The following is a 26627-nucleotide window of genomic DNA, read 5'->3' on the forward strand; positions in this document are numbered from 1 at the left end:
CCCGTCCCCGCGGGCTGCGCGCACCTCTGGCTTAAAGGCTTTACGTCCCTTCGGACGGCGGAAAGGAGCTTCGGCTGCGCAGGGTGCGTGGTGGCACTCGCAGGGGCTTCTCGTGCCTCTGGTTCAGCCCAGCACCCTCTCTGCAACCTGAGCTGACGTTCCTTGTGCGAAGATGGAGACTCAGCCTTGCGCTCACGCTTTCCGTTTTCCCGACTGCAGCTTAAGCAACATCATGGGGATTCAGGGCCTACTCCAGTTTATCAAGGAGGCTGCCGAGCCTACCCACGTGAAGAAATACAAAGGGCAGACGGTAGCTGTGGACACCTACTGTTGGCTGCACAAAGGCGCTTATGCTTGTGCTGAAAAGCTGGCCCGAGGAGAGCCAACGGATCTGTAAGTCTCTGTTGCATTTCGGCCTCGGCCCTCTGACAAGTTAAAGTTTTGTGAGCTTGACATTTCTTGAGCTAAAAACAAAGTCAAAGCAGTTTCACTTTGTACTTTTGCTTCTCAATTCGCAGTCCCAGTTGTACTTTTTGGAAATGGAAATGTTGGCTGTAAGTCAATAGCTTTCCAACTGTGCAAAATAAATACTGAAGTATATATTGGGGGGAAAAAACTCTCTAAAATATTTTCTGTTAAAACACCAACGGTTAGGTGAGTTCGTTTTTTTCCAGCGTGTCTCGCTCTCAATTATAATCTAATCTCTCTGATGAGATTCTGTAGATGCAATTCATACGTTTAAAATTTAGTATCACTTTCAGGAACCTTATTTGTACAAAGTAATAGTTTGTAAATACTGCTGTGACAAAAGTGGTAATGATACCGAGGAATTCTGATAGATGTGTTGTGCTCTGAATAAGGTGTAAGTTTTTTTGCTTAACACTATATTTTTAGTAAGAGTAGCTTTTCTAATGTAACATGGATTTTTCACTTACACAGTTATATTTCTAAGGAAGGAAACCAACAGAAATTGTGGTTGTATTTCAAGTTCAGCTCTGGAGCTTAGGTCAGATTTGCGTAAGTTCTTGCCCATCTCTGGAAAATGGGGTTGAACTCTTGTTTTAGATTGGATATAGTTTTAAATGAAGATTAATCTTCATCTTTTCAGAAATAAAGCTACGCTGGTTAGTCTAGATCAAACTTCACTTATGAAATTTTGATTAAATGTTTGATTGGAAGCAAGAAAGAGTTAGTCCGCAAACGGGTTCAAATCTTTAACTCCTGCTTCTGTTGATATGAAGAACTGTAGAGTTTCATTCAACCCTGCTACCTGCCTTTGGAGGTGGTGGAGATCCCTTGGAGTCCTGAGAACAGGATGCATCCCAGTTGAGAAAGAAATTGACTGGCAGGAGAAACATTAATAGTCATAGGAAACTTTGGAGTGGTTGAATTTAACTACATGAATATTTTATGACCAAATCTTGTTTCCACGCGCATATGATCGCTGATCTTAGACTGGCACTTTAACTATAGTGTAGAGAGTCCTTTCACACTTTAAAATTCATCTGAATTGAGGTATTATATAGCTACAATCCTATTTGCTCCTGTCTTTCAAAAGTCACAGTTATTTTTCAGTTATGTTTTGTAGCTCTAAATCCAGTTTCTTCAGTGCTCATATCCTTAGAATCTAAGTGCTCCTAAGTCCCACTCTCCTTCCCTTCCCTGCCCCCTGCTAAACGTTGCTCTTGCTGTTTTAAACAGTGTCCTTAGAAGAAAAAGAAAAAAGAAAACCAAAACCAAACTTGAGTTTGTTTGGTTTTTTTTCATTGAGCATCATTGTAATGCACTTAGTGTTTACAGCAGCTATTAGATTTTAGTTCTGTGCTGCTGATTGAATGATCTCATACAGATCTGTAGAAATAACATGTAAGGAGATTAGAGGTCCAAGGGAGTACATAAAGTCTGGAATTCCCTACAAATATTTTACTAAGGGACAGGCTTGGAAGGCAGTGGAGGATTGTCTCCTGGTCCATACACCATCTTCACTGTTAGTACAGTTTGGGGAACTCTCCTGTCTTTTGGAATGTTTTCAGTACTGTGCCTGTATTTTTAGTAAGGGAAGATATATTCGCGTGTCTGTCCATAGCATGTATCTACCATCCGGAGAAATGAGTGGGTAGTTCCACAAAGAGAGGTTTAGTACCCCATCGCTTCTCCAACTCTACAAAAGTGCATTTAGTCTGCCTTTCACAAGGCTTCGGGGAAAGATAATGTACTATGCTCGTCTGCCTCCTGTTTCCCTGGCCGTTATGAATTGAGTTGCTGAAACTAAAAAGATGATCCATGGTATAACTTGCAAAGTTTTTGGCAGTGTTGAATCCTAATGTAGCAAAATCAAACTGAATTGTACTCGAGTTATTTTATTTTGTGTAGGAGTAGGGAGCAGTCAGTCCAGTTCTGAGTTGGGAGGTGGTGCATTTCTCTTGTGTTTTAAAAAAAAAAAAAAGAAGACATTCAAGTGTTCTTACTCTTTATGTGATGCTGGGGAAAAATATATGGCCCATTAAGATCCCTGAACTTAGTTAGTGTTAGTCCTAAACTTACAGTTCTCCTTTCCTGCAAACAGAAAATATGCAATAGACTTGTGCTTCACAATAAAGTTTATCTTTCTTTTCTTATTTTTGTTATTGTTGAAACAGTTATGTAGCTTTCTGTGTGAAACTTGTTGATATGCTCCTCTCATTTGGAATTAAACCAATTTTGGTATTTGATGGATGCACCCTACCTTCTAAGAAGGAAGTGGAAAAGGCCCGACGAGAGTAAGTACTGAACTGCATTGATTTGCAAGCAAAGCAGTATGTTTAATACTACAGTTCATTTTCAAAGTTGGAAAACCTCAAACTTCAGCTAGGTAGTAATCTCTGGTAACCTTTCCTGCAATGTAGTGTTATTTCATTTAATTTACATTTAAAAATCATACAAACCTCTTCTTAGAGGTTTTATTCCAAAAATAGAAATGCACTTCATAAATGAAAGCACTTTTATAGAGGAAGGAAGTAAACCTCTGAGCATTAGTTCCTGTAACGTATTAAAGGCTTTTAGTTTACCCGCCCTTGTGATGTCTGGACAAAAATATTTCTTCCCAATATAATTTTATTTTAAAATAACACCACCTTCCTCATCTTTCTCTACAAATAATCAGATAAACTTGTTTCAGGTTTGGATTCCCTATATAATGGGACTTCTCACTGATGTGGTGAGAATTTTTCACTAGTGATTTTTATTTATAAATTCTCATGGGACATATGCTTCTTTCAGCATAGAGCAAACAATTTCCGATATTTGAAATGAAGTAAATGATGCCTTCTGTCCTCTCACCCAATAAGTATCTAATGTCAGATACTCCCAAATTCCATTAAATCTTTTTTACTGCAACCTGGGAGTGGGTGCATCTCTTCTTTTACACTGCTGATTTCAGTTCCTGAGTTGTCACTGTTTTCTGAGAAAACATTGTAAATTTCAACATGCCAATCTAATTGTCCTTGTCAATACAATGACTTAGTCATGTTTTAAAAAATTACGCAGTAGAACAGATGGGGGAACTGTTCATCTGCAAAACAACTTTTTTTTTCCCCCCTCCCTTTCCTACCTGTCTCTTAGTCCTTTCTGCTACTTGTTCCTCTAAGTGAAAAATAATCTGAGATCTGGTGGATGTTTTTGTTTATCTTTCAGGAAGCGTCAAGCCAGTCTTCTGAAGGGGAAACAATTGTTGCAGGAAGGGAGACTGTCAGAAGCTAGGGAATGTTTTGGGCGCAGTGTAAATGTTACCCATGTTATGGCTCGTGAAGTTATTAAAGTAAGTTGTCAATCCTGTTGATACTGACAGTTTTTAAAAAAAAATCTACGCAGTAGGTAGCATGTCTTACTCTGCTTTTGTATGGCTACATCACTAACTCTTCAATGTAGGCAAGAAAAATATTCTCCCCTCCTTAGTCTCCAATTGTCCTGCATACATTGGATTAGTTAGGCACAGTTAACAAACTTTAACTTCACTTCAAGTTTGTTATACCCAGTTGTATAAGTACTGATGATGTGTCAGTTGAAATACATCTCTTCTTACTGCTATGAACTGACTTTGATAACACCAACAGTTTTACTTTTGCTGCACAAAATCTAAACACCTTTTTTTTTTTTTTTTTTTTTTATTTCCCCCTCCCCTTGGCTAGCTCCTGATAATAGACTACTGAAAAAATTTTGACTGCTTAAAAGCCTTTCTAGCAGCTTTTTGCTATCCTTCTGCTGCAGTCATGAGATCTTTATTGAAATAATATTACATTTGTTCTAGCGCTGTTTTCCTTTGTCCAGAATACAGCTTGCATGAGTTTGAAGCTGGCACTTGTGGTCAGATGCAGTGAACATAGTGTTACAGGCCAGCACAGGAAAGGTTGTTTTTGTAAACTAGTCTGTGTAGGTCTAAACTGCTTGAAACCTTGAGTTTTGAATATGAAATACCGGGCATTAATGGGGGTGGGTGGGTGTGTGATTAAAAAGATCACGGTTTCAGTTTTTTAAGGTAGAGGTTCTTATGCTTTCAGATGTCTTAAGGTAATCACTGAAAATCGATGCAAAGTATTTGTATGCTTCTTGTTTATGTACAGGCTGCACGAGCCCGGGGAGTTGATTGTATTGTTGCTCCTTACGAAGCTGATGCTCAGTTGGCTTATCTTAATAAGATTGGCATGGTTCAAGCTATAATTACAGAAGACTCTGATCTTTTAGCTTTTGGATGTAAAAAGGTATGGAAGAAAACACTAATAGCCCTTTACCTCTCACTGATATCTTAAACAGAGTTTGAAGTTGCCAAATGTGTTTGGTGTATGGATTTACTCTTCTACAGTAAGTGGAGGAAACAGAAGAGATGAGAATAATAGCACTCAGCCTCTGTTGTTTCCACTAAGTGCAACAAACTAGCTTATATGGGTGAAAATTATTGGGTTTGCTTCCTCTTAATTTCCAGGTGTTTCTGAAAATTGACAAGTTTGGAAATGGACTAGAGATAGATCAAGGTCGACTAGGAAACTGCAAGCAGCTTGGAAATGTATTTACAGAAGAGAAATTCCGCTACATGTGTATTCTTTCTGGTTGTGACTACCTCTCATCAATTCATGGAATTGGGTTAGCTAAAGCGTGCAAGTTACTAAAATTAGCCAACAATCCAGATATTATAAAGGTAAACTTGGTTTCGCTTTGCTTGTTGGCTTCTTGGGAGCCTATGTCAGTATATATGAAACTAACACTGAATTGAATATTTGAGGGGTCTTGACTTCCTCCATTTTAAGGAGAATGCTAAAAGAAGTATTGTCATCTGTGCTTTAGAAAGATGCTGAGCTAAACTTACTCAAGTGTTGAAGCTACTATGTATTTAATGAAATACACCGAAGTAAACTTAAATAAAGAATTGTTCTAATCCTCGAAGGGCATATTCTATTTGAGGAGAGATGTAATTTTTTGTAAGGCCCTGGATATTTTTTTTCCCCCTCATTACCTGCTCTTTCTTCTGTTTTTGCAGATTAGTTATTGGAACTGCTGATTGAACTCTGTTACTTTTGCATAAGTACACTTTTATCTGTATGGGGGAGGGGCAGGGATTGGGAATCTTGTCTGATTATTTTATTTGGAGAGGAGGAGAAACTCTTGCCTCTAGCAGCATGATAAACTTGATCTTCAAAAGAACATAATCTGCCTTCTGTGAAACTGGAAAATGTAGAGGTCAATGAATTAGTAGGAACTTCTTTTAAGAGTGGTGCAGTAACAATAGATAGGGGGAGCTACAAGATCAATATGTAGTCTTTTGTGATGAGTAATGGAAGGGGGAGAGAAATCTGATTAGTTTTGCTTTTTTCCTATCCTAAAAACACCCACATATTGCTTATGTGTTCTGATAATATGAATGATAAAATTTGATATGCATTAGTTTTAACAGATATGCTTTAAGGAGATGCTCTGTATTTTTATTCAGATTTTTGTATTTATTTATGGGACAAGAAGTATTTATAAAGAGTTGAATTGTGTTATTTATGTGGTTGTAAACAACTTGAGAGTGAGAAAATAATGTACAAAACTTTTTTCCTTCCCCTGTTTAAGTTGAATCTGCTTGTTGTAACAGGACACACATTCTACACTTAATTACAACCAAAGATACTTAATAATTGAAAGGTATTTAATCTTTTGTGTAACTTCTTTAAATGAAACAGCTAAGCAATCTTTTTTTTTTTGACAGGTTATTAAGAAAATGGGGCAGTACTTGAAGATGAATATAACAGTGTCAGAAGAATACATACAGGGTTTTACACGAGCCAATAATACATTCCTTTATCAGTTAGTTTTTGATCCTGTCAACAGAAAATTGGTTCCTCTGAATGCATATGGGGATGATATTGATCCAGAAACACTAATTTATGCAGGACGGTATCCTTTGTGTTGAAACAGCAGAGTGGGGAAATAAGGGTGAGCAGATGTGGTGTCTCACGCTTTTCATTGCATCTGTGGTCTAGTTATATTTTTCATTTCATCTCTGCTGTTGACTAAAGCCTGGCTTTTCTGCAGTCTTAGAAAGTGGGTTTTTTTCTTTTCTCTTTTGCTCTGATTTTAATTAATAAAAAACAGTTCAGGGGTAACTGAGTGACCTATCATTGACATATCATTTTAGGCAGAAGTTATTGATTTTATTTTTTTTTCTTTTTATAAAACAACTTGTTAAATACAGGTTATATTTAAACTGTGTGAGTCACTTTACAACTGTCTTTTAATTTCTGCCTGTGTTAAGTGTGTTATCTCTGCCAGTTTAATTCTTGCAATCTGTGTTCAACTCGTTCCCTAATCTAAGCATTTCCTGTTTTACCAGATATCTCTTCCTATAGAACAAGTAGCATTTTGCCACATTTGTGCAGCATAAATTTCAGCATGGAAGATTAGGAAAATGAAGAAAGAGAGGGGACTGTTGAAGTAGTTACTAGCTTCGTATGTTCTTCAAGCCACCTAATCTCTGGCATTTCCAGAAATTAGGAAGGAGAAAGCTGGTAACTTTCCTGCCGATGATTGAATGTTTTCCTTTTGACTTCCGTGACTTGCCAAGCACTGCAGATCTATTACAATTGCTGTTGCACCAGATTGAAGCCATGAGTAGTAGTATTAATGCTTTTGGTTAATATTCTAGCAATGCTTTTTACAAAATGTGTTTCCCACAAAAATGGGAAACAGCTAGTCTAACTTTCATGCTACAGTTCTTGAAAATTAATGTAATATTCAGATATTTTCCTTTAATATGATGGGAACAGACATTTTGGTGATGGTACTGCTTTTCAAATTGCCATTGGCAACATTGATATCGATACAATGGAACAAATTGATAATTATAACCCTGACACTGCACAGGTAACATCTTTGTTCTGAAGTTACATATTAAGATTTTTATGTGGGTCTGAACATTCATAGAAAAATATGATTGAATGTTATCTGCAACTGACTTGGCAGTGAAAGCTATTCTGCTATTACAGAAACTGTATGCTCCCACACCCGTATTTCTCATTCTTTGTACAGGTAAAATCTTGCTTTCCGTGGCATATTTGACTTCAATGTTTATTTTACTTTCAGACATTTTTGATAAGTCCTTAATACTATTGACAGAAGTAACTGATTTGAAAAGAAAATTCTCAGAGATTTGGATTTCTTCAGGGTATATAACTCTGAGGAGAGTATTTTCCCAAATTAGATGTTCTGAATAGAAATAAAATTTTAACTTTTAATTTTGTCTAAGATGAGCAGTTAATCACTTGCGCCATATTGGAATGAAGAAGTCGTGGCAGTGCAAAAGAAAAAGGATTTGTATGAGAAATGTGGGAACAAAAAAGAAAATGTTTGTGTAGAGTATGTCACTAGTTGTTGTGCAAATGTCAATGTCCTTATATGCTAAATCAGGAAATCATATGTAGAAGGCAAAATTATAAACCTATGTCTTGTTTTTTTAAAATTTTTTTTGTAGCCTGTGCAGCAGAGAAGTTGGTGCTGGAATGACAGACATGCTAATCACGTAAATAGCATTTGGAGCAGAGAGTACAAGCTTGGCCCTAATGCAGATACTGTTCCTCATAAAATGCACTTACTAGAGAAACCAACAACCAAAGGCATGGAGAAGATAATTAGTGTTAAAGGGCTAAAACTTCCAGGCAAAGAGCCTTTGGCAAAAAGGCCAAGGAGTGGTATGTTTCTGTTAAAATAAGTATATAAATAACAGTAGAAGGCTGTGGGGAAAGAAAGGATTTTTTCTTGGACTTGATGGCATGAGATTTTAGATGCCTAACTCCAACTTTTATTGTCTGTATTCTGTTTTCAACAAGCTGCAAGAGTAATGAGCCATAATATTAAAGCCTATGTAACGATTAAGGGTGGCAGCAAATTTTCAGCAGCACTTGATTTTAACTTTCTTTAATTTGCTATAAAACTTCATTGTTTTCAATTTTAAGTTGTCATGTTTAATACTATCTGTTCTATTTTTAGATATTTTTTGTTTTAATTTCTATCTTATAATGGCTTGTGAAGAAATGAATATAGCCTATTTTTCCTAGAGTTGATATTTGGCCAGACAGAAAATTCAAAGAACGTTTTCTGTACTCTTCTAACACTGTGCTGCCTGTATCCTCTCTATTGGCATTCTTTACTCCAACTTTCTCACTTTTTCTAGTAAATCTGTGCTATCTTGTCTTCTACACCACCTAAGTTATATGTGCTGAAATAAACTGTGGGCTTGTAATAGAAGGGGCACTTCTTTGTTCCCATTGTGCTTTATCTGATGTTAAGTATTTTCTCGTCCTCTGCTTCCTTTGCTTTCTGATTATGCTACTAGTGCTCCTTTTTTCCCTTTGTTACTCCTGATATCTTCCTACTCCTTGGTTTATCAAAATTTGTAGTTAGTTTAGCAGCCTGCCTTTAAGTCAAATCTAATTTTGTTTTCAAAGGGTCTAAAAAAAAAAAAACCCACAAAAAAAACCCCTAACAACAAACATACATCATGTTTCATTTCAGCTGTTCTGCCTTCACTCCATCTACCTTTTCATAGGAAGTTACTTTTAAGGCTATGTACTAGAAAACAACTGTGTTAAAGACTTCTAAACTGTAATGTCAAGAATGTTCCTACCAGACCTTACTAATATTTTTAAGCCTGTGAGTAAATATGTAATGCTCAGTTCTCTCATAACTGGTTAATTCTAGAACATGCTTCTACAGTGATGCTTAAATTGTCTTTAGATATAGAAGAAATCTCAGATGGAGAGCTGTTGAACCAATATTCATTTTCAAAAGCAAAAAAATTCAAGAAGGAGAGTGATCATGGTGGTCAAGCACAAAAGAGTGTCTCATCAGTACAAAGTCTTGATTCTTCAGGGAATTCTGTCACTCAGGAAAGCTCTAACTCCCTGTCCAGAGTTAGAAATAAATTTGCTTCCTTTCTACAAAGGAAAAACAAAGAGAAGGATGCTGTAATCGTTCCAGGAACAAGAAGCAGGTATGCTTGCATCACATGTTTTAATAAGTAGCAAAATACTGCTCACTGTCCTGGTTGCTGAAATAACCTGAACAATGAAAATGAGAAAAATGCTACCTCAGACTTCTTATGCAACTGTATTAATGCACCTGTAGTCCTAACCTGCAGTGGAGAACCCTTTGTGCTAGGCATGCTATCTATGTGTGAGATAGATAATGTCAATTTCTTACTGCAGAAATGAAGACTGTGAGACTTTTCAATACAGTCTAGCCTCTGGGTATCAAAATTAATTAGGAATTGGCCATATTTCTTTTCCAGGTAAAGGTCGTATGATATATCTCAAAAAAAAAAAAAAAAAAGTAGCTGCTTTGTGCCAAATATGTAAGCAGTTAGTGAATATATTGACTTACGTTGACAGGGTTTTTTGTTTGTTTCAGTAAAGCCAAACCTGATCATACTGTATGACAAATACCTATTCTTATCCCATCCTGTTCAGTTGATGCTCCTGATCTCTGCACCAGCACTTTGAGAAGAGGGACTTTGGGTTTGTTATGTTTTTTTTAACTGGCTGTGTGTTACAGGTGTTTTGGTTGCATTTGGCCATAGCTACTTGAATTGGTTTTACAAAGCATTATTGCAATTATGTCTCTTACTGTGTAATTTTTATCTTAAATAATTTGAATATTTTTGAGCAGTGTAATTTTACGGAACGGTCTTAATACTGATGTTCTCTAGCTTTAATGCACACCTTCCTGAGCTGAAAGTTTTGTTAAGTTCCATCAAAAACCAAGAGTTGTCAGTGATGGTAGGTTCTTCTGCAAAGCAATGCTCAGTTTCTTAAAAAGCTCTAACTTGTACTTATTGTTAGGAGCTGCTGCTATAGCATGGAAAAGAACTAGATAGGTTCTAGAGTCCTTGATAAGAGGTGCTGAAGTGTTTCACTACTGTTTAGCTTTATGATAATTAATGAACATATTCTTAAATTTTGTAGGATTCCTAGATGTTTCTCTTTTTCAAATGAAGAACCTTATTGGTATTTCAGTCAATGAATGACATGTTTACAAGTGCTTTTTTTTTCCCCCTTTTTTACTGTTATCTGTTAAATGCCTCCCTGAGGGACAAAGGCTTTGCCCATTGTCAAAATAACTTGGGTCTGCAAGCGCACTTCAAAAGTAAAATTGATGGATAGAGACAACTGTTGGATTTTGGAGATGACATACGCATTTGCAGTAACTTTCTTCTCCCTTGCCTTCACCTGTTTTCTACTTTTTTAGGTTTTTCTGCAATGATGGAATTATGTTTGACAGTAGAGCAAAGAAGGATGACTGTGATCTAACTCAAGATGCAGAGTGGGATTGCCAGAAACAGGAAGTAAAACATGTAGCAGAAGATGTTTGTCAGTTTTCAGAAACTGAAAAATCAACAAGGACTATCTTTACATCTGCTGGAGAAACGCAGAAAAATTGCTTCCGGTGGTTTAGCAGCCTCATAAATAATTCAGGAAATCCTGGTCCATCTCATACTGTATTTTCACAGCAGTTTCACCAAGAGAGAAGCAACTGCGTGGTAACCCAGGAAGATCAGATTAATGGGGTACAAACAGAGAGCGGGGCAGTGTGTGGCGAATTGGAGGAAGAATCCTCCCCCTTAACAGAACTGGAACGGTCATCACAGTCTCAAAAGTCCTGCGAGCCATCAGAATGCAGTTTGGAGTCTTCAGAAACACCGCAAGTGTCTAACAACAGTTCAGATGCAGAAGTAAGAAAACTAGACATTGTTTCAGCATTTGCTTTCACTTTTTAAATTATAAAAGAAATTAGGCAGTGAAGTCTTCTCTTCAAAATGATACCCTGCAGATTATGTAGCTTGTGCTAATTTTGTTAGCTAATTTTGTCAATGCTTAATATAGTTGTGTAGAATGGATTGACTTACTAGCTTAAATCAAGTCTGTTCTCTGGTTTTAGTTTGTCTTCAGTCTTTCCACTGCTATCACTACAGCGGGTCATAAAACAAGCTGGTAGGCTAGCTTTTGTTCTTTGCTTTTGTTAGTCCCTGAAGAGGTCCTTTCAGAAAGCATGTGTGTCACCGCAGTGTTGCTTGCTGAAAATAAGCCCAGGTTTTTGTATAAGTTCTTAGAATTGCTGAAAACATTATACCTTATAAAGGATATATGTGTAGATATAAAAATATACATTGTGGGGGGAAAAAAAAAAACAAAACAAGCAAACAAACAAAGCAACAAAGAAACCCCAAACCCCAACTTGTTTTAAAACCAAATGAATTTTCTCTTGATGAAGGAATCTGACTCCAATTCAAAACTGGCTGATGATCAGTGTACTTGGTCTCCAGTATTTTCTGCTGTTCAAACTGACAGAAAAAATACGATCATAAAGACCAAGGTAAGAATTCTTTTAACTTTACTATGAGCTCTACTAAACTCTGAAAATCAGTTTTTGCTTTTTACTAGTTCATTCTAGAACTCTTAATGAAAGAATCTTAAGCAATGCATATGTTGGCAAGAGAAAACTATGTTCTTGTTCATCTATGTCAGACTGAGATGAACTATAACAAGGCCACCTATGATTGATATCACAGTTGCAACTTGTTTGGGGATTTTTAAACACTTTGGAATAAAATAAGAAGCCAAACTAAGGCAAAAACCCACTTAATTTTCCTCAGGCATGCTAAATACACAGGTTTTGTGATGCAAATTGCAGTCATGTTCATAATCCAGATACAGTCACAAGATACAACAGCGTTTCATTGCTTGTCTTGATAAATCTGCTAGTTTAGCAGTCTCCTTCCTCTTTGACTAGAAAAAACGTGTTTCAGTTTCAAAATCTGGAAAGGCTTTAGTCAGCCTTTCTTGTTTAATTGTTTTAGTTAAAAGCCTTGTTAGATGCTAATGAATCAGTATGGAAGGACAGTCAATTTCCCTTAAGAGCCCCCATTTCGGTTATTTTTGCTATTGGTTGGGTACCCATAATTTGACTTCTATGTGGTTTCTTAGAAATGTCACAAAGACAAGGGACATAAGTTTATTCTTATAAAGTAAGAATTCATCTAAGAGCTTTACCATTTCTCTAGCTTACAAAACTTTGTAAGGCCTTAACAGCTAAAAGTGCTCTAACTCCTTAGGCATTGTCATTAGAATTGGCCAAAAGATTCGCAAGTCAAAGGAAGACGCTTTCATCCTTTCACGTACACCCCTACTAACTAACTTCTTTCTTGTAGACAGACTAAAAATCATAAGCCTCTCTGCCAAACAAGAATATTGTGTGTGTGTTGTATAATAGTGACATCTTGTGGTTATGGTTAGTAACTTCTGTGTTAAGCGGGAATTTACATCCTTGTTCTGGAACACCTGATTACAAAAATTGATGCTTTTTCATTAGATTAACATTTTGCCCACTTCTCCTCAAAAAGGCTGAGCAATGAAATGAAATCATCCTGCGATTCAGAATTTTATTACTTTGTTTTTAAGAATGTATTTAATATGTTTTGCTCACCATAAAGGTATATTGGGAGAATGATTATACTAAATATTGCAGAATACACAGTATAGAAGTACTGAGGCAATATAAGCTTCATATATAAACAAATTTTCTGGCTGTTTGGAGCTCTTCAGACAATAGGAATCTGCTGAAAATCCATGAGGACAGTAGGGTTAGTTTAAAGCAAGCGGCTGGTAGGAGGATTTCCCCTGCTTATTTCCTTGGCCATGCATTCCCTCTGCTTCCTTTATGTGCCGGTAATAATACTTATAATGAGTTGGACCAGAAAACTGGCTGAAAAACTGTCTTGACGACAACAACCAGAAGGTCAGTCATATTGGAACTTGGGTCCACACAGACTCTCAGGCTCATGTGAGTTGTAGCACCAGTGAGACCGTTGGAAGAAGTAGCCAGAATTGAAGAGGGGGGAGGTAGAGATTAGGAGTACCACTTCTGACTCCGTTTTCCCTTAGGATTGCTTACTGCAAGTGTAAAATAAGGGACATCTTTGCTGGTGTTAAGTACAGTAAAAGATACCGAAGGTAATAATGAGTTCCAGATTTGAGGAAGAAGCGGTTAATCACTTAAAACATAAATTATTCTGATTTTGCGAAGCTGAATAACATAGCTAATCTGTAGAGAAATTTAATAATTGGGGGAGGCTGTCTGGGGAAGCTGTCAACTCTTATCATGGTTCCAATCCAAAATGTGATGTGCCTAGCCAGTCAATTCTGATATCAAAACTAATAGAAGCTTTTCTCTTAGCAGATGCCTATAAGATAGTGAGTTCTCTAGGACCTTGTAGTTTTTTCTGTGATAGTATTCCAGCTGTGGTTTTTACTGCTAATTATTTTCCCCAATTGCTATGAGTTCAGCAAAGAGGCTAATATTGACAAAAGATAAGAGAGCAATCTGCTCTGGTTTTAAGTTTCTTAGTGGGTGTTCGACATGCAGCTTTGCCTACTTTTGGGTTAAATTAAGTTATAACTGATGTAATTCAGTACCACAAAGAAATGTAGGATTATGGGTGACTTCACATGTGTTTCAAAATGGTTGAGGTGATAGATAAACAGCAAAATACTATAAAGCAGGGAGTTTTAGGATTTTATTTTTATTCTTCCTAGTATTCTTGTTCCAATTTTTAGCCTACATTTTAAACGTTTTTTGGGGGGTGGGGTTTTTTTGGGTGTTTTTTGGGTTTCTGTTTGTTTTTTCAAATTTTATTTGGGGTTCCAAGATCTGCTTAGTCTATTCAGGTAGAAACAGTGTAATTTCAATAAAAAACTATATAACAAGTGTGTGTGGTGGGAGGGATGACAAAATGCAATGTCATTTTGGAAAGAACTGAGGTATGAGTTCTCTTTCAAGAAAGGGTTGCCAACATCTTTTATTTTAAGAAAAAAAAGTGTTGGGTGATCAATAGCAAATACTTGGATGAGGAAGAGCTATTTGCATTAGTTAAGTGAAGCACCTGAAGTAGGCAGAGCTGTGCCATCTTCTAAAGATGAGCCAGCAAAACAGAAAAGATGATTCATTTAGAGAAAAATGCTTTATTCTTAACGTTATCTAAATGGGAAATATGAGCGTTATTTACAGCCTAGGTGTCCTAAGCTAATCTTATGTAGCCAACTGTAAAATAAGAACTTCTTGCAACTGTAGACAGTCACCATCTCTTCTGCAGGTATTGTATTTTGATAATTATGTTTTGGTCCTCATAATGACAGACAAAAGCTAAAATAGCAGGCTAGAAGTGAGTGATCACTTAGAAGCTGGCAATTGTGAGTAGTTCATATTCTACAGCGAAGTGGCAGAATGGCTCAAACAGTAAAATGTTCTAGTGCTTCCAAATGGTTACTTCCCCAAAAATTGGGGAAAACGATAAGCATATGTAAGACAGACGAAAACAGTGGAAAATATGAATAAGCCATTTGTGGCCTTTTGCCCCTTGTGAACTTATTTGGCAAAAAAAGTTTTAACTTTATCTAAAAGTACGCTACATGTATTTGATTATTGTGCTATGATTATGCACATATAGTACAAATGGGAAGAGAGTGATTAAATAGATAGCAATAGGTATAACTTTTATGAAATGTGGTAAGCTACTCAGAAAAAAAATCCTGCAGATCAGGCTTTAGTGTGTTTCTTCTGTTAAAATAAACTTATTACTTTTTTGTGCATGAAGTTAAAAAGCAAAAAATTATCAACAATATTGTATCAGTATTAGAAAGCATGATAGCAGCAGTCTGAGTAGCTATCAGCCAGTTAGCCTGATATTGACCCCAGAAAAATGACAGGAATATAAGAGATTGTGGTTAGGGATGAGAATGTGAAATGTAAAAATCACACTGACTGACATAATTATAGGAATTAGGTCATGTCAAAATGAGTTTCATGTACTTGTAAATATGAAAAAACAAAATCAGTGCTTGGAAACTGCTAAGTGAATTGAAAATGAGGCAACATTTTTTTAATAATAGGGGTGGTGAATAGCTAGAATAAATTATATAATGAAGCCATGTGTTTTTCTTTTAAGTGATGTGTTCAAACTTAAGACTGGTTGCATTTGAGAGAGGTATTCTGGCCAAGCGCAGCTGTTTTGAGTTCCGGGTGCAGAAACAGGATAAGAAGGTCCAATTAGAGGTTTCATGATTCTTGGGGTAATCATACTGATACCTGTGCTCTGCTTAGATTTCATGAAAAAATGGAGTCATAGGTATCACAGAGAGCGATACCAGAGAGTAGCTTCTCTTAAAATTCTGAAAGCTGACATTGAAGTGTTTTTGTTGTGCTCTCATATAAACAGATGAGAAAATAAATATTCAATAGACTTTAAAAACAGCATTCAAAAGAAATGTGTATTTGCAATCTCTTAGAATACAAAGAACTATGGAAACTGGTTTGCCTGTTCTTACAGCTGCGTTATGTCCAATGTGTTTGAGATGCCACTGTTCAGATTATAGAAGCTATCTGAATATACCTTGTTGTGGCAATTCAGACTGCGTTATCTCAACACAATGTAAAGCACTTTATTTTTTATTATAAGCTTTGCAGCATAATATCTGTTGCTTACAGGTTGTCATTTTAACCATTTGTGCTGTAATATTAAAATCTCACAGGTTCCTGGTTTACATAAATCTAGTTGTGTAGGGTCGCGTATTGTAACAAAGCTCAAGCCATTGATACCAGCTAAAGTAAGTGGATTAAGCAGGAAACTGTCACCAGTGCAGAAGAGAAATCACCATGATGCTGAAAATAAGCTGGGACTGCAAGCCACCATTAGTGAACTCCGGAAAAACTTCCAATTTAAAAGGTGAGTTGCTTTAACCCTTTACTTAGCACCCTGTATACTTTTTTTTTTTCCAAAGAAACAATTTTCAGAGCAGACTCTACACGTCTCCTCTACACAATTCAATAAAGATAATAGCTTAAGGTAAATATTTTCTACATACAATTTTTAATTTCCTAAACTTGATATAACCATAAGTATGATTTGTGATAAATATGCTCTTCTAATTCCTTTCTTTCTTTCTAACCAGGAAAAACTCTCAGCTAAAATTCATTTATTGAAGTAGCACATTTAGTTTAACATAATTTATATGAAAATTATTACCATTGTTTGACATCAAATACCAAAAGTGTTAGTCTAAATGCAAAAGCCACATAAAAGTTGCCAAACTTAATTGAATACAAGGTTGTTTCTATTTAACTTTATATGCCTTTCACATTTTGAGATGGCTGATTGTCAGAACTGTTCTGCTTTCGAGATGATGGTGAGTTGATGGAATATTTCTGTTAGCTGAAGTCTCTGGTTACAAGAGACATTTTTGGACATTATAAAATGCTCTTGTTTTCCCTTGTGCAGATGACTTGGCTAATCTGAAGTTTCTGCAAATATCTTCAAGGTTTGAGCTTGAAGGGCAATGATTATTTAAAAAAAAAAAACAAAAAAAAAAACCAAACGCAAAAACCAAAAAGCATAGGTATTCTAACTGACACTATTTCCATGGGCTCAGGTAAAAACTCCTGGTGGCAAAGCTTTCCCAGCTCCAAGTAGCAATCTCAACTTTATTTAAATAAGACTTATTTATTCAAAATTATTATTCTCATTAACCTGAAACCAAATGTGAGTAGGACAAAAGTATTCTGTTTGCACTGAGTAGTAAATGTGAGACGGGTGTGAGCATGTGTTAGGTCAGATGAATGTATTTTAGTAAGTTTGGGCCTTACGGTAGGCTATTATAAACATACAACTGATTTCTGTTTAAAAAATATTACTTGCAGTATTAACATTTTTAGAAATCTTACTTTTTATTATCCTCTAAATGCAGGTTAAGAATGACAGTTTCAAAGAGGAAGTAAAAGTGTTTGTGTATGTATTGCTTGACCTCTAGTTGGGAATGTCTGACCAGAGTTGTTCACAGGGAGAAAATTCATATATTTTGATTTATCAGAATAGAGGGAGATAGAACAGAGTGAGCCTAGATGGCACTCTGTTCCTTTGCTGATAGTTACAAGACTTAGCTCCCAACATCGACATTTTATCCATCCAGTTTTGGTTGGTCTGTAACTTCTGGGTATATACTGGGGATATATATTTTTGTATGTATTACTTACTATTATGTAAATAAAGTACTTGTTTATTAGCTTTTAGGGGGATTCTTTTCTTAATTTATTTCATAAAAAGGTTTTTCTCACTGCCAGGACTTACTTAGCTCTGAGTATTCTGTTTATTGTTTTTTCAGATTTTAAAATGTTTCTAAATTAGCCGTATGTCTTAAGAATTATATTGTCTGATGGCAAACGAATCATGTGGGACCCGAATCTGTTCTGTCCTAATGTCAAGACTCACAGGGTATATATGAAACTACAGTTATTCAGAAAACTTAAATGTTAAGGAAGCAGGTACAACCCAGAGTAGGATGGGATACATACAGTCTTTCAGATATAAAGCTAGTAGCTATCATTCTGTCACAGGATAACTGGAACGGATTAAATCACTTTCAGAGAAGCTGTTCAGTTGTAGTGAAATTGGAATTAAAACTTTCCATCACACATTTTTATTTTGGGCTTATTCATAGATGAGTGGGTAGTTAGGTGAGGGGTCTTGCTTTGTTTTAACCCATATCTTCTTACAGGCCTGTGGTTAAAACGTATCATAACGTTCTTGGGTTTTGTTTTGTCTTTGTTTTTTTGTGCAGAGAGTATGAAAAACTTCCTTCTTGTAAAAAGTCGGATCCGTTGTCTCCGATCAAAGATAATATACAGCTCACTCCAGAAACAGAAGAAGAAATCTTTAATCATCTGGAACGTAGTCATGTTCAGAGAGCTATATTCCAATGAACTGTATGCTATGCACACTAGGATGCATTTTTAATCATTGTCAAAATTTACTGTCTGGATATTTCATCAATTTAGAAAAGATGCTTTGAAAACCAACTATATGTTTTAGTCTGACTAGTGATTTGTCATCTTTTTTATAAAAGTGTGAACTGAAAGGTACAGTTCTATACTGACTGGAATAAAATCCTTCAGATGCCTCTGTTCTCTTATTCAAAATACTAATACTAAACTTTTGTCCAAAACTTTTTCAGCTGCCCCTGGGCATTTTATATAGGTCACATATGCAATCCAAGTTTCTACAACAGCTATGGCAGACACAAGTTTGTGTCTTAATTTTTAGTAGTTGACCTTTTTTTTTTTTTTCTTCCTTCTTTCCTCTTGAGCCTAACCTGGCTCTAAGATAGGAGTAGAACTGCTGTTTAGTGTTCATGACAGCCTTCACTATCCTTCCAGCACTCTGATAACGATTGCTCTTCCCTGTAAGGAAAGATCTGCTCTCTTAACAGTTAGCTTTCTGTTTGATACAGTCATGTTGTTGTTGGGAATATCACAAATATTTGGTCCCCAAATTCTCACATTAATACAATGATCTCCAAAGAAATACAGTGTGTTCCTCTTACCTGCTGCTTCCACGTTTGCAGTCTTATCCAACAACAGACACAAAATATCAGTCCTCAGAGCTAAGGGTTACAAAAGAGCATTGTCCTCACAACAAACCAAGCTTCAGTCTTCAACAGCCCATCAGCTAAGGAGAAAGAATCCAGGAGACTAGGGTCCTTGCTTTGGATGACTGAATTATCATGAAATAATATGATGTGATTTCGGATTTCTACCTTTAAAATCAGGATCTGAGTCAATGTAAAGATATGTCTGCTTTTTTTCCTTTTTTTAAGGAAAGGATAGCATCTCTTTCTGCAGCACATGAAGGTACAAAAGAATATCTTAACCTGTGAAATGTATCCTTTCCATTCCTGAGATGAATACTTTCCCTCCATCTTTGAGCTTTTTGCAAAAATTTAAAGTTTGAAACTGACCTATGAGAGGCAGGTTGGTTTTTTTAATTGCAATGTACTTTTTTCCTCTTTAAGAGAACTTGCATCTATGAAACTAAGGTGACCGGCTGCATTAAATTACAAAGAAGCTGCTTACAAGAGTAGGTTATGTGTACGTTTGTGGGAGCAGTCCTCTTACCTTCAACAATTCCTTATATCGCATAGAAATATGTGATATAAGGAATTGAAGCAATGATGCTGTAGAACAGGCTTCCTCTCATGTGCACCGCTAGAAAATCCCTACTCCTGAAAAGCAGGGGTTTTAACATTGATCTTCAATGAGAATTTTTTATCTCTGGTGTGATGTGACAAATAAAGGCCAGGGATTAATGTTTCTCTGTTTCCAGTCATAGAACTATTGCCTAGAACGAATTTTTCTGTGTTGCTACAGATATATTAATAATGACAGAATTTAATTTTTTTAAGGGAAAACATAAAAATAATTTGTTTTCCTCCATTGCTTATTTATCAGTGTGGGAGTTTCAAGGTTACTTTGTACAGTCCGTCCTTGCCTGTTGCCTGCCCCTTCAGTCAGAGACACTTGTTCCTGCTTTAGTGGATCATCAGAAGAGACAAATTACTCGTGTTTGTAGTTTCAAGGACAGGTAATTTTAAGGGAGTATAGGACATCTTACATGCAAGCTACATGTGTGAAAGCAGTACTGCCTCTTTTAATTCTGTTGCCTGCAAATACTGCCTTACCTGTTCTTGTAGTTCGTTTAACTGAAAATATCATCACTTGTTTTACTCTAGCTTCTTTGAAGAAAGCATCAGAGGAAATAAAGCAAATGTTATACATATATCCATATTGACACTATTTTGTCACGAATGGGTACCCTGGTTTTTTTTTCCTCTATGCTCCTGTATGGACAGGAGAGTGAAAATATAATTGACGACACCTTAAAGGGCATAGGGCAAGTAATAACTTGCTGGAGTGCTACTTCAATGGTAGGTATTAGGGGAATTATTCATGCAAAAGTGCTTCTTGATTTTATTACATTGTATGGTCTTAAAGTAGATTTCTTAAAAATACTTTATAATTTCTGGTTTGTGCTTTGGAGGTCTTGGGTTCTGTCTTCACATTATAGGGGATTCTTTTCAGAAAGCGGCTTATAGAGTAGAGGCCTCTATTACATTACATGTAAGTATATAACACATGTAAGCATATGCTAGCATGTAAGTTTTTTATAGTTAAGTGGTGTGGAGTTCTTGGGTTGGTGTTTGTTTTATGGAAGACAACATATATGCAAATGAATTTGTGCAACACTTTATTCCTGAGTGCAAATTGACTCTGGGTAAGGTAATATTCCCTAGTAAAAATTATTCAGTATTAAAATAGGAGAAATTGTTACAGGTTATGATGGGGGGGAGGGGAGAGATAAAATAAAACATACCCCAATGAAAAGAAAAAATAAGAAAGAAAAAAAAAAAAACTGGGAGAGAAGGAGGCAGAGATTGGTTGTTTTAAAAAGCAGGCGTGTGAAAGTTGGAGGATATGAAGGTGGTTGGAAAACAAGAAATGAGTAGGAGGAAATGAAAGCAGATGGCAACTTGGAGGCATATGTCTTTATGTGTGTTGTTTGCTTTTAAATCTAATATTCTTTTTACTTCTTTAGTTTCTATAACTAATATTCTCTAATTTTATCAGCAGGACTTCAGAGTGGATGGCATTGCTATATCCTATTAAAAGGGTGAATCTGGCCTGGAAAAACTAGATTTACTAATGGTGGTCTAATCAAGCTTCACTTTTGAAAGTGCTGACTAGCCATTCCTTCAGCAGAATGGTCATATGACCTGCAAATATTCAGTATCGCAAAGAATTAATATGAGAGTCTGTGATCATCCAAATCAAGTAATGGTTTTGAAACTGTAGGTAAGTGACTTGTCCAAATTCAACTGAGTCTTTCTGCTTAAATCTTTTTGTTCTAATTACAACAGTTGGTATTAACCACATGTTCCCTCTCACACGAATCAATACAGTAGTTAAAGTCATTTTTATAGGACTGAGGAATATTGAAAGACCCTAGGGCTTTGCAAACAGATTGTAAAAACAGTTGTTATATTTAAATAATAGTATTATAATAGAACTTGCAATACTGTGGCATTTTTCATGTTATTGACATACTGTTACTTTATAAGTACTAGAAGCTCACGGTATTCAGATTTTATGTATCAATTAGTGTCTATTAATTTTGTTGGTAACAAAAAAGGTTACAGTTCTGAGGCGGTGAAGCTAAGAGACAATTCTTTGCTCCTACTACTTGCATCGAAGAATAACTACCAGCTGATTGTTTTAACAATGTCTTGGTCTAGGAATGATATGGTACCAAATTAAAATTATCAACATAGGAGGGAAGAAAAAAAGGGGAATTCCTTTCTGAACAGGAGAGGTCATTTTATACTGATAACAGGCCTGAATCTGGCTGCAGCAACCCAGGATTTGGTTGTAACAGTCTAGAAATGAATATACTTGTTGCTCCTGTGGCTTCCTTGTGTTATTACATACCTTTGAGTTTGGCAGTGAAATGACAGGGTGTCTGAATATTTGTGCCAGCTGGGTAGGTAATGCAGAAACCAGGCAATGAAGTTTAAAGAGCAGACTCAGGGAGAGTTTTAAGCTGAGAGCAAGGGGCCAGAAAAGAGGAGGTGTGGGAAGGGGAAGGCAAAACTCAAAACAATTCCTGAATTTGTTAGCTCAAAAGTGCTATACAGTTATAGGTTGAACTATAGTTGAATTACTGTTTCTCACTGGAGTACATAAATTTAAGTACCCTTAAAGAACGACCGTCACAAATACAGGCTTCAAGCCTCTCTGTTGTAAAATACTGATGGCATATCTTAGAAATTAGGGATGGCAAAACCAAATCATCTTGAGAATATTAGAAAGGGCTTTAGATGATGAGGCCTGATGATTGGGTCTGATGAGGCCTTTATCTACTTTTTGGTGGTATTTGGTAAGTATTCGCCAGCTTCCATATCCACAGGATCGCCCATATGACATAGAGCCTTTTGAATACATAGGATAGAGCGGGCAGGGAATACAAAACAGAGAGGCTATGACTCTACAGAAACTATGTCTGCACTGTGCCAGAAATAGAATGAATTCTGCACACAAGAAAAAGTTGTACTGGATGATGAAAACTTAAAGGTGACGGGGAAGAGGTGAGGAAAAATGGTCTAACAGAATTTAGCATAAAAAGGAAAAACAGCAGGGATAGTTAATAACAAAACAACCGTTCTAGGGAACAGGATTGAGGGGGTGTTGGAAATCAGAAGAGGTGGAGAATGCTTGTAGCAGGAGGTAGCTATGCTGGAGAAATGTGCACATATATATCTGTGCGTATCTCTGTAGACATTTAAAAAATGTGGACATTTAAAAAATGGAGACATTGTGTCTCCTTCAAGCTCAGGTAGAAAAGTAACTTTTCAGAAGTATTCAGAGGTTTAAGACGACTCTTTTTGGCTAATGTGGTAAATAGTTGCTTTGAATGAAAGATAGACTTGGGAAAGGGCTGCCTCTCCTGATGTGTTTGCACAGTGAGGTATTAAGTATAAGGAGGATTCCTCTGGTACTACTGCAGGAGAGGTATTAAGTAGGTGTTTTTCTTAATATTACGAATCCTATATAACAGTCTTCTCAATTCAAGAATATTCTAGTAGAGGCTGAGGAGTTCCAAGCTTAAAGCATTATTTAAAACTGTTTACATCCTTTTTGTGTCTGCAGAATGCATATTCTAGGCATGGAGTGAATTTTGTCAGATTTTACAAGAACATAAATTAATTTGGGGTACGATTAATGACTTCTGTAAGAAACAGATTGGGACACCTCTACTGTGCCCTGCATAGCTTATGTAATACAGTAAAATATACCATTACATCTGTTTAACATCTGATGCTTTATGTATATGCTGCATCTAAATTACTTCTGATTTTTTGATCATCTGTGATCACTTCTTCAAACTAAATTTTCATCTTCACTTTAGACTGAAGAATAATGTTCTGTGGTGAATGACATGAGTTACTGCCCCATTTGGAGTAGCACCTTCCTCCTTGTTTTCACTGCTGAGTTCAGCTTACGCATCCCAAAGTGCACCATATGAGAGTACTGTTGATCTCCAGTGCTTCTCCATGGAAAGTGGGACTACACATTTTCTTCCTTCATATAGGTCACTGTAGGAAACATTAGGTCACTAGGATAAAAATGCTTGTCAGGGAGACTTGCCTTGTGTAGAAGGATTAGTTTCTGTTCCAACAGCTCTCATTCTCCCCAGACTCCTGTGCTCCAGGCAAAATCTTACTTTTTAACAGATGTAAAATTCTGGACTTGGAACATGGCATATACCTGTGTGAGGTCCTGTTTTGGGAAGGATTCTTTAATAGCTTCAAAGTAACTGTGTTTAGTGTTACAAATGTACATGTGACCTGGAGCAAGGCACTGCAAATGTTTGAGGTACACAGGGAGTGTACCAGTAAGACAGACAAGACTGAGTCTGGGAAGATTAGAAGTTTTATTCTTTGCATTACTTTAAAACCAATAGGAGTTAATATGAACTACTCTACAGGCTGTGTCAAACAGGAATTTAGGATTTTGTTTAGCTTTTTTCAAGTCCAGTATCTCAGGGAGCACCAGAGTTCATTTTTTAGAGAACATCCAGTTTAAGTACTTGTAGTGAAGGAGAAATCATTGCAACACTTGTAATAGCACAAGCACCCAAATGATGGTTTTGCTTTTTAAGTGTTTTAAGTCTAGCTTGTCTTTCATCCTTTGGCTTGTGTTATTTTTGGCTGCTGTATTAAAGGAGGTCAGTTCAACAATATTTCTCTGTTAGTTATCTCATTGTAGAAAAACAAATCAAGGGAGTGACTAAATGTATTTCCTCTAAGCTCATACTAATCGGATTTAATTACATTATTGATTTCTCCGAAATGATTGCTATCTTTCCTCATTAACAATTTCTGTTAGTACTCAGCAGAACTCAATATTGAATTCTGAGTAAGAGTTTCCGGAAATATAGTAAAGTTTACCACTTTGAAGCCAAATGAATTTTATTTTTGGCAGTTCTTTACAGCTGGAAGTGGATCACAAGCTCTTGTCTAGCCACCTTACTCACTGCCAGAAGGTGTCAGTACCTCCGTAGTAGCAAAGGAAAGAAACACGGCTTAGATCTTATAATAGTTTGTGGGGTTTTTTGTTTGTTTGTTTTAATTGGTTGGTATTTGTTTCTTTAAAATAAACTACTTATCTTGATAGTAACAAAAAAAACTGTGCAGCTTGCCCCTTGCTGCCACTGTAAACATATTTATGCCAATTCAGAGCTGGTTACGAATGAGATTTAATGAATCAATTTAATTTTACACAGACCACTAAACTTTTTGGCTGTCAACAGCAGAGAAGTTTCCTACTTTCTCATTTTTAAACTAAACTTTCTAACAATTAAAAAAAAAATATTTTGTTACCACATTCTTACTAATTAGCACTCTCCAAACAATTTTAAAACTCTGTCAAGTGAGAGGAAAACAAAGAGTTGCACTTGAAAATACATATGATGTGTTATTTTGTTTAACACAGCTTTTAAACTTAAGGCTAATAAGACTGCTTCCTAGAAACTTAAAAATCCAGATGATATATTTTTAATTCCTACAGTGCTTGCAGTTAACTGTTACAGCATTATGGTAGTATTTTTTTAAGAAACAATTACCTTTCCTGCTCCCTGTATTTGAAAAGCCTTCTTGTTTAATCTTGTTTTTAGAGAAGGAGGTATGCAAAAGCTTTTTTTTCTTATATTCTAAAGTGAGAGAACTGTAAGTAGTAAACAGAAAATAAATTACATCTTAACTTGGTTAACTGACTATGAAATATTGTTATCAGGAATAGCATTGGTTAGGGCATTTTTCAAATGTTTACTCCCGATGTTTACTGCTTCTCTTCAAGCTGGATAAATTGGAACAGTTTTGGATACCAACATATTTCAGTCGCTCATGTCTGTAGAAGTCCATTGGAATTCCTGCTTTGCTGCAGTCACTTTGCTTTGCAGTTTGTGTAATAAGAATAAGAAATGTTCCAGTCCTACTCTCTAAGGATAAGTTTGCAGAGATTTGAAGAGTGCTTGTGTCTAGAGACAAAGGATTTGAGGCATATTCCAAATCCTAGCCTGATTACTTAGTTACTTGTTTGTAACTCCTTATAATACAGAGCCTAAATTTGTTATCCAAAAGTGACCCAGTTTTGAACTGCAATGAAGTGTTATTCTGGTAGGTGAGTTACCCTTGTTTATACTACAAGCAATTGAGTTGAAGGGATGCAAAAAATTGAATTGAAATTGTCCTTGTCCACACGATTTTTCTGATGTATCTAGCTCAAAGAGAAGCTGCAAGAATTAGGATAAATACATATGATATTTACTAAAACACAATCATGCGACTGGGAGGGTACCGGTTCAAGACTAATGCAAAGAAAAATTAAAAAGTATACATTTAGTGGCATGATTATATGCTGATGACATTTATGTTAAAGTATACTAAGAGAATTAATACATCTAAATTCATATAGGATACAGTGGAACACACAAGGCAACTCGTTGTGGTCACTTAATGGAGAGGCCCACATTTCAGGAGGTCCTGTTATGGTACACCACAAATCTCAGGACGAGGATGATTCACTTCTCTCATTGTTTTTTTTTTCCTTCTCATCAGCTCATGAGTTGAGACCCCACTTGTAGTAAACTGATTATTCTTTTCTTTAAAAGAAAAAAGGCTGATCTAGGGAGCCTTTTGATACCATTGTATTTTTACAATAGTTAAGGACTTGCTTAAATGCTTGTTAACACTAACGGCAGTATTTCCTATGTAACCAGTATTGTGTTGGCACAAAGCCAAATGGTAGACAGGGAAGATTCTGCCCGATTGTACTTGGATTGACATTTAATTCTCCTGTTCACTTTTGCATGCAAGTGCTCGAATATAAGGAATTTGGAATACTGCTACTCAGAAAGCCAAGAACTGGCATCTCAGGGAAGTTCGGCGTCTTCTAGTATTGATTCTCTACAATTCATTCAGTTGGAGATTGCACATACATTTATTGTGTAATAATAATTTATAGAATCATAGAATCATTAAGGTTGGAAGAGACCTCTAAGATCATCGAGTGCAACCGTCAACCCAACACCACCATGCCCACTAAACCATGTCCCTAAGCGCCTCATCTACACGTCTTTTCAATACCTCCAGGGATGGTGACTCAACCACTTCCCTGGGCAGCCTGTT

At 36.3% G+C, this 26627-nt stretch overlaps 1 protein-coding gene across 1 annotated transcript; it reads left to right on the forward strand.

Moving 5' to 3' along the window:
• The first annotated feature begins 232 nt into the window (after window positions 1-232).
• On the forward strand, window positions 233-18312 carry EXO1 (exonuclease 1). The gene is made up of 13 exons (XM_009321245.1): window positions 233-393; window positions 2640-2759; window positions 3673-3796; window positions 4599-4736; window positions 4958-5170; window positions 6221-6408; window positions 7278-7374; window positions 7982-8198; window positions 9244-9499; window positions 10753-11236; window positions 11776-11877; window positions 16089-16282; window positions 18171-18312. The coding sequence occupies exons 1-13, from the start codon at window positions 233-235 to the stop codon at window positions 18310-18312; spliced, it is 2436 nt and encodes an 811-aa protein (XP_009319520.1).
• The last annotated feature ends 8315 nt before the right edge of the window (window positions 18313-26627 follow it).

Source organism: Pygoscelis adeliae, unplaced genomic scaffold, assembly GCF_000699105.1.
Source record: "Pygoscelis adeliae isolate BGI_AS28 unplaced genomic scaffold, ASM69910v1 Scaffold463, whole genome shotgun sequence".
Lineage (NCBI taxonomy): Eukaryota > Metazoa > Chordata > Aves > Sphenisciformes > Spheniscidae > Pygoscelis > Pygoscelis adeliae.

Excerpts from the sequence above, each read along its gene's own strand:
- EXO1 (XM_009321245.1), top strand. The coding sequence starts at position 233 with ATGGGGATTCAGGGCCTACTCCAGTTTATCAAGGAGGCTGCCGAGCCT. Across the intron at positions 5,171-6,220 it reads ACAATCCAGATATTATAAAG|GTTATTAAGAAAATGGGGCA; the intron begins GTAAACTTGGTT and ends TTTTTTTGACAG. Across the intron at positions 16,283-18,170 it reads AAAAACTTCCAATTTAAAAG|AGAGTATGAAAAACTTCCTT; the intron begins GTGAGTTGCTTT and ends TTTTTTGTGCAG.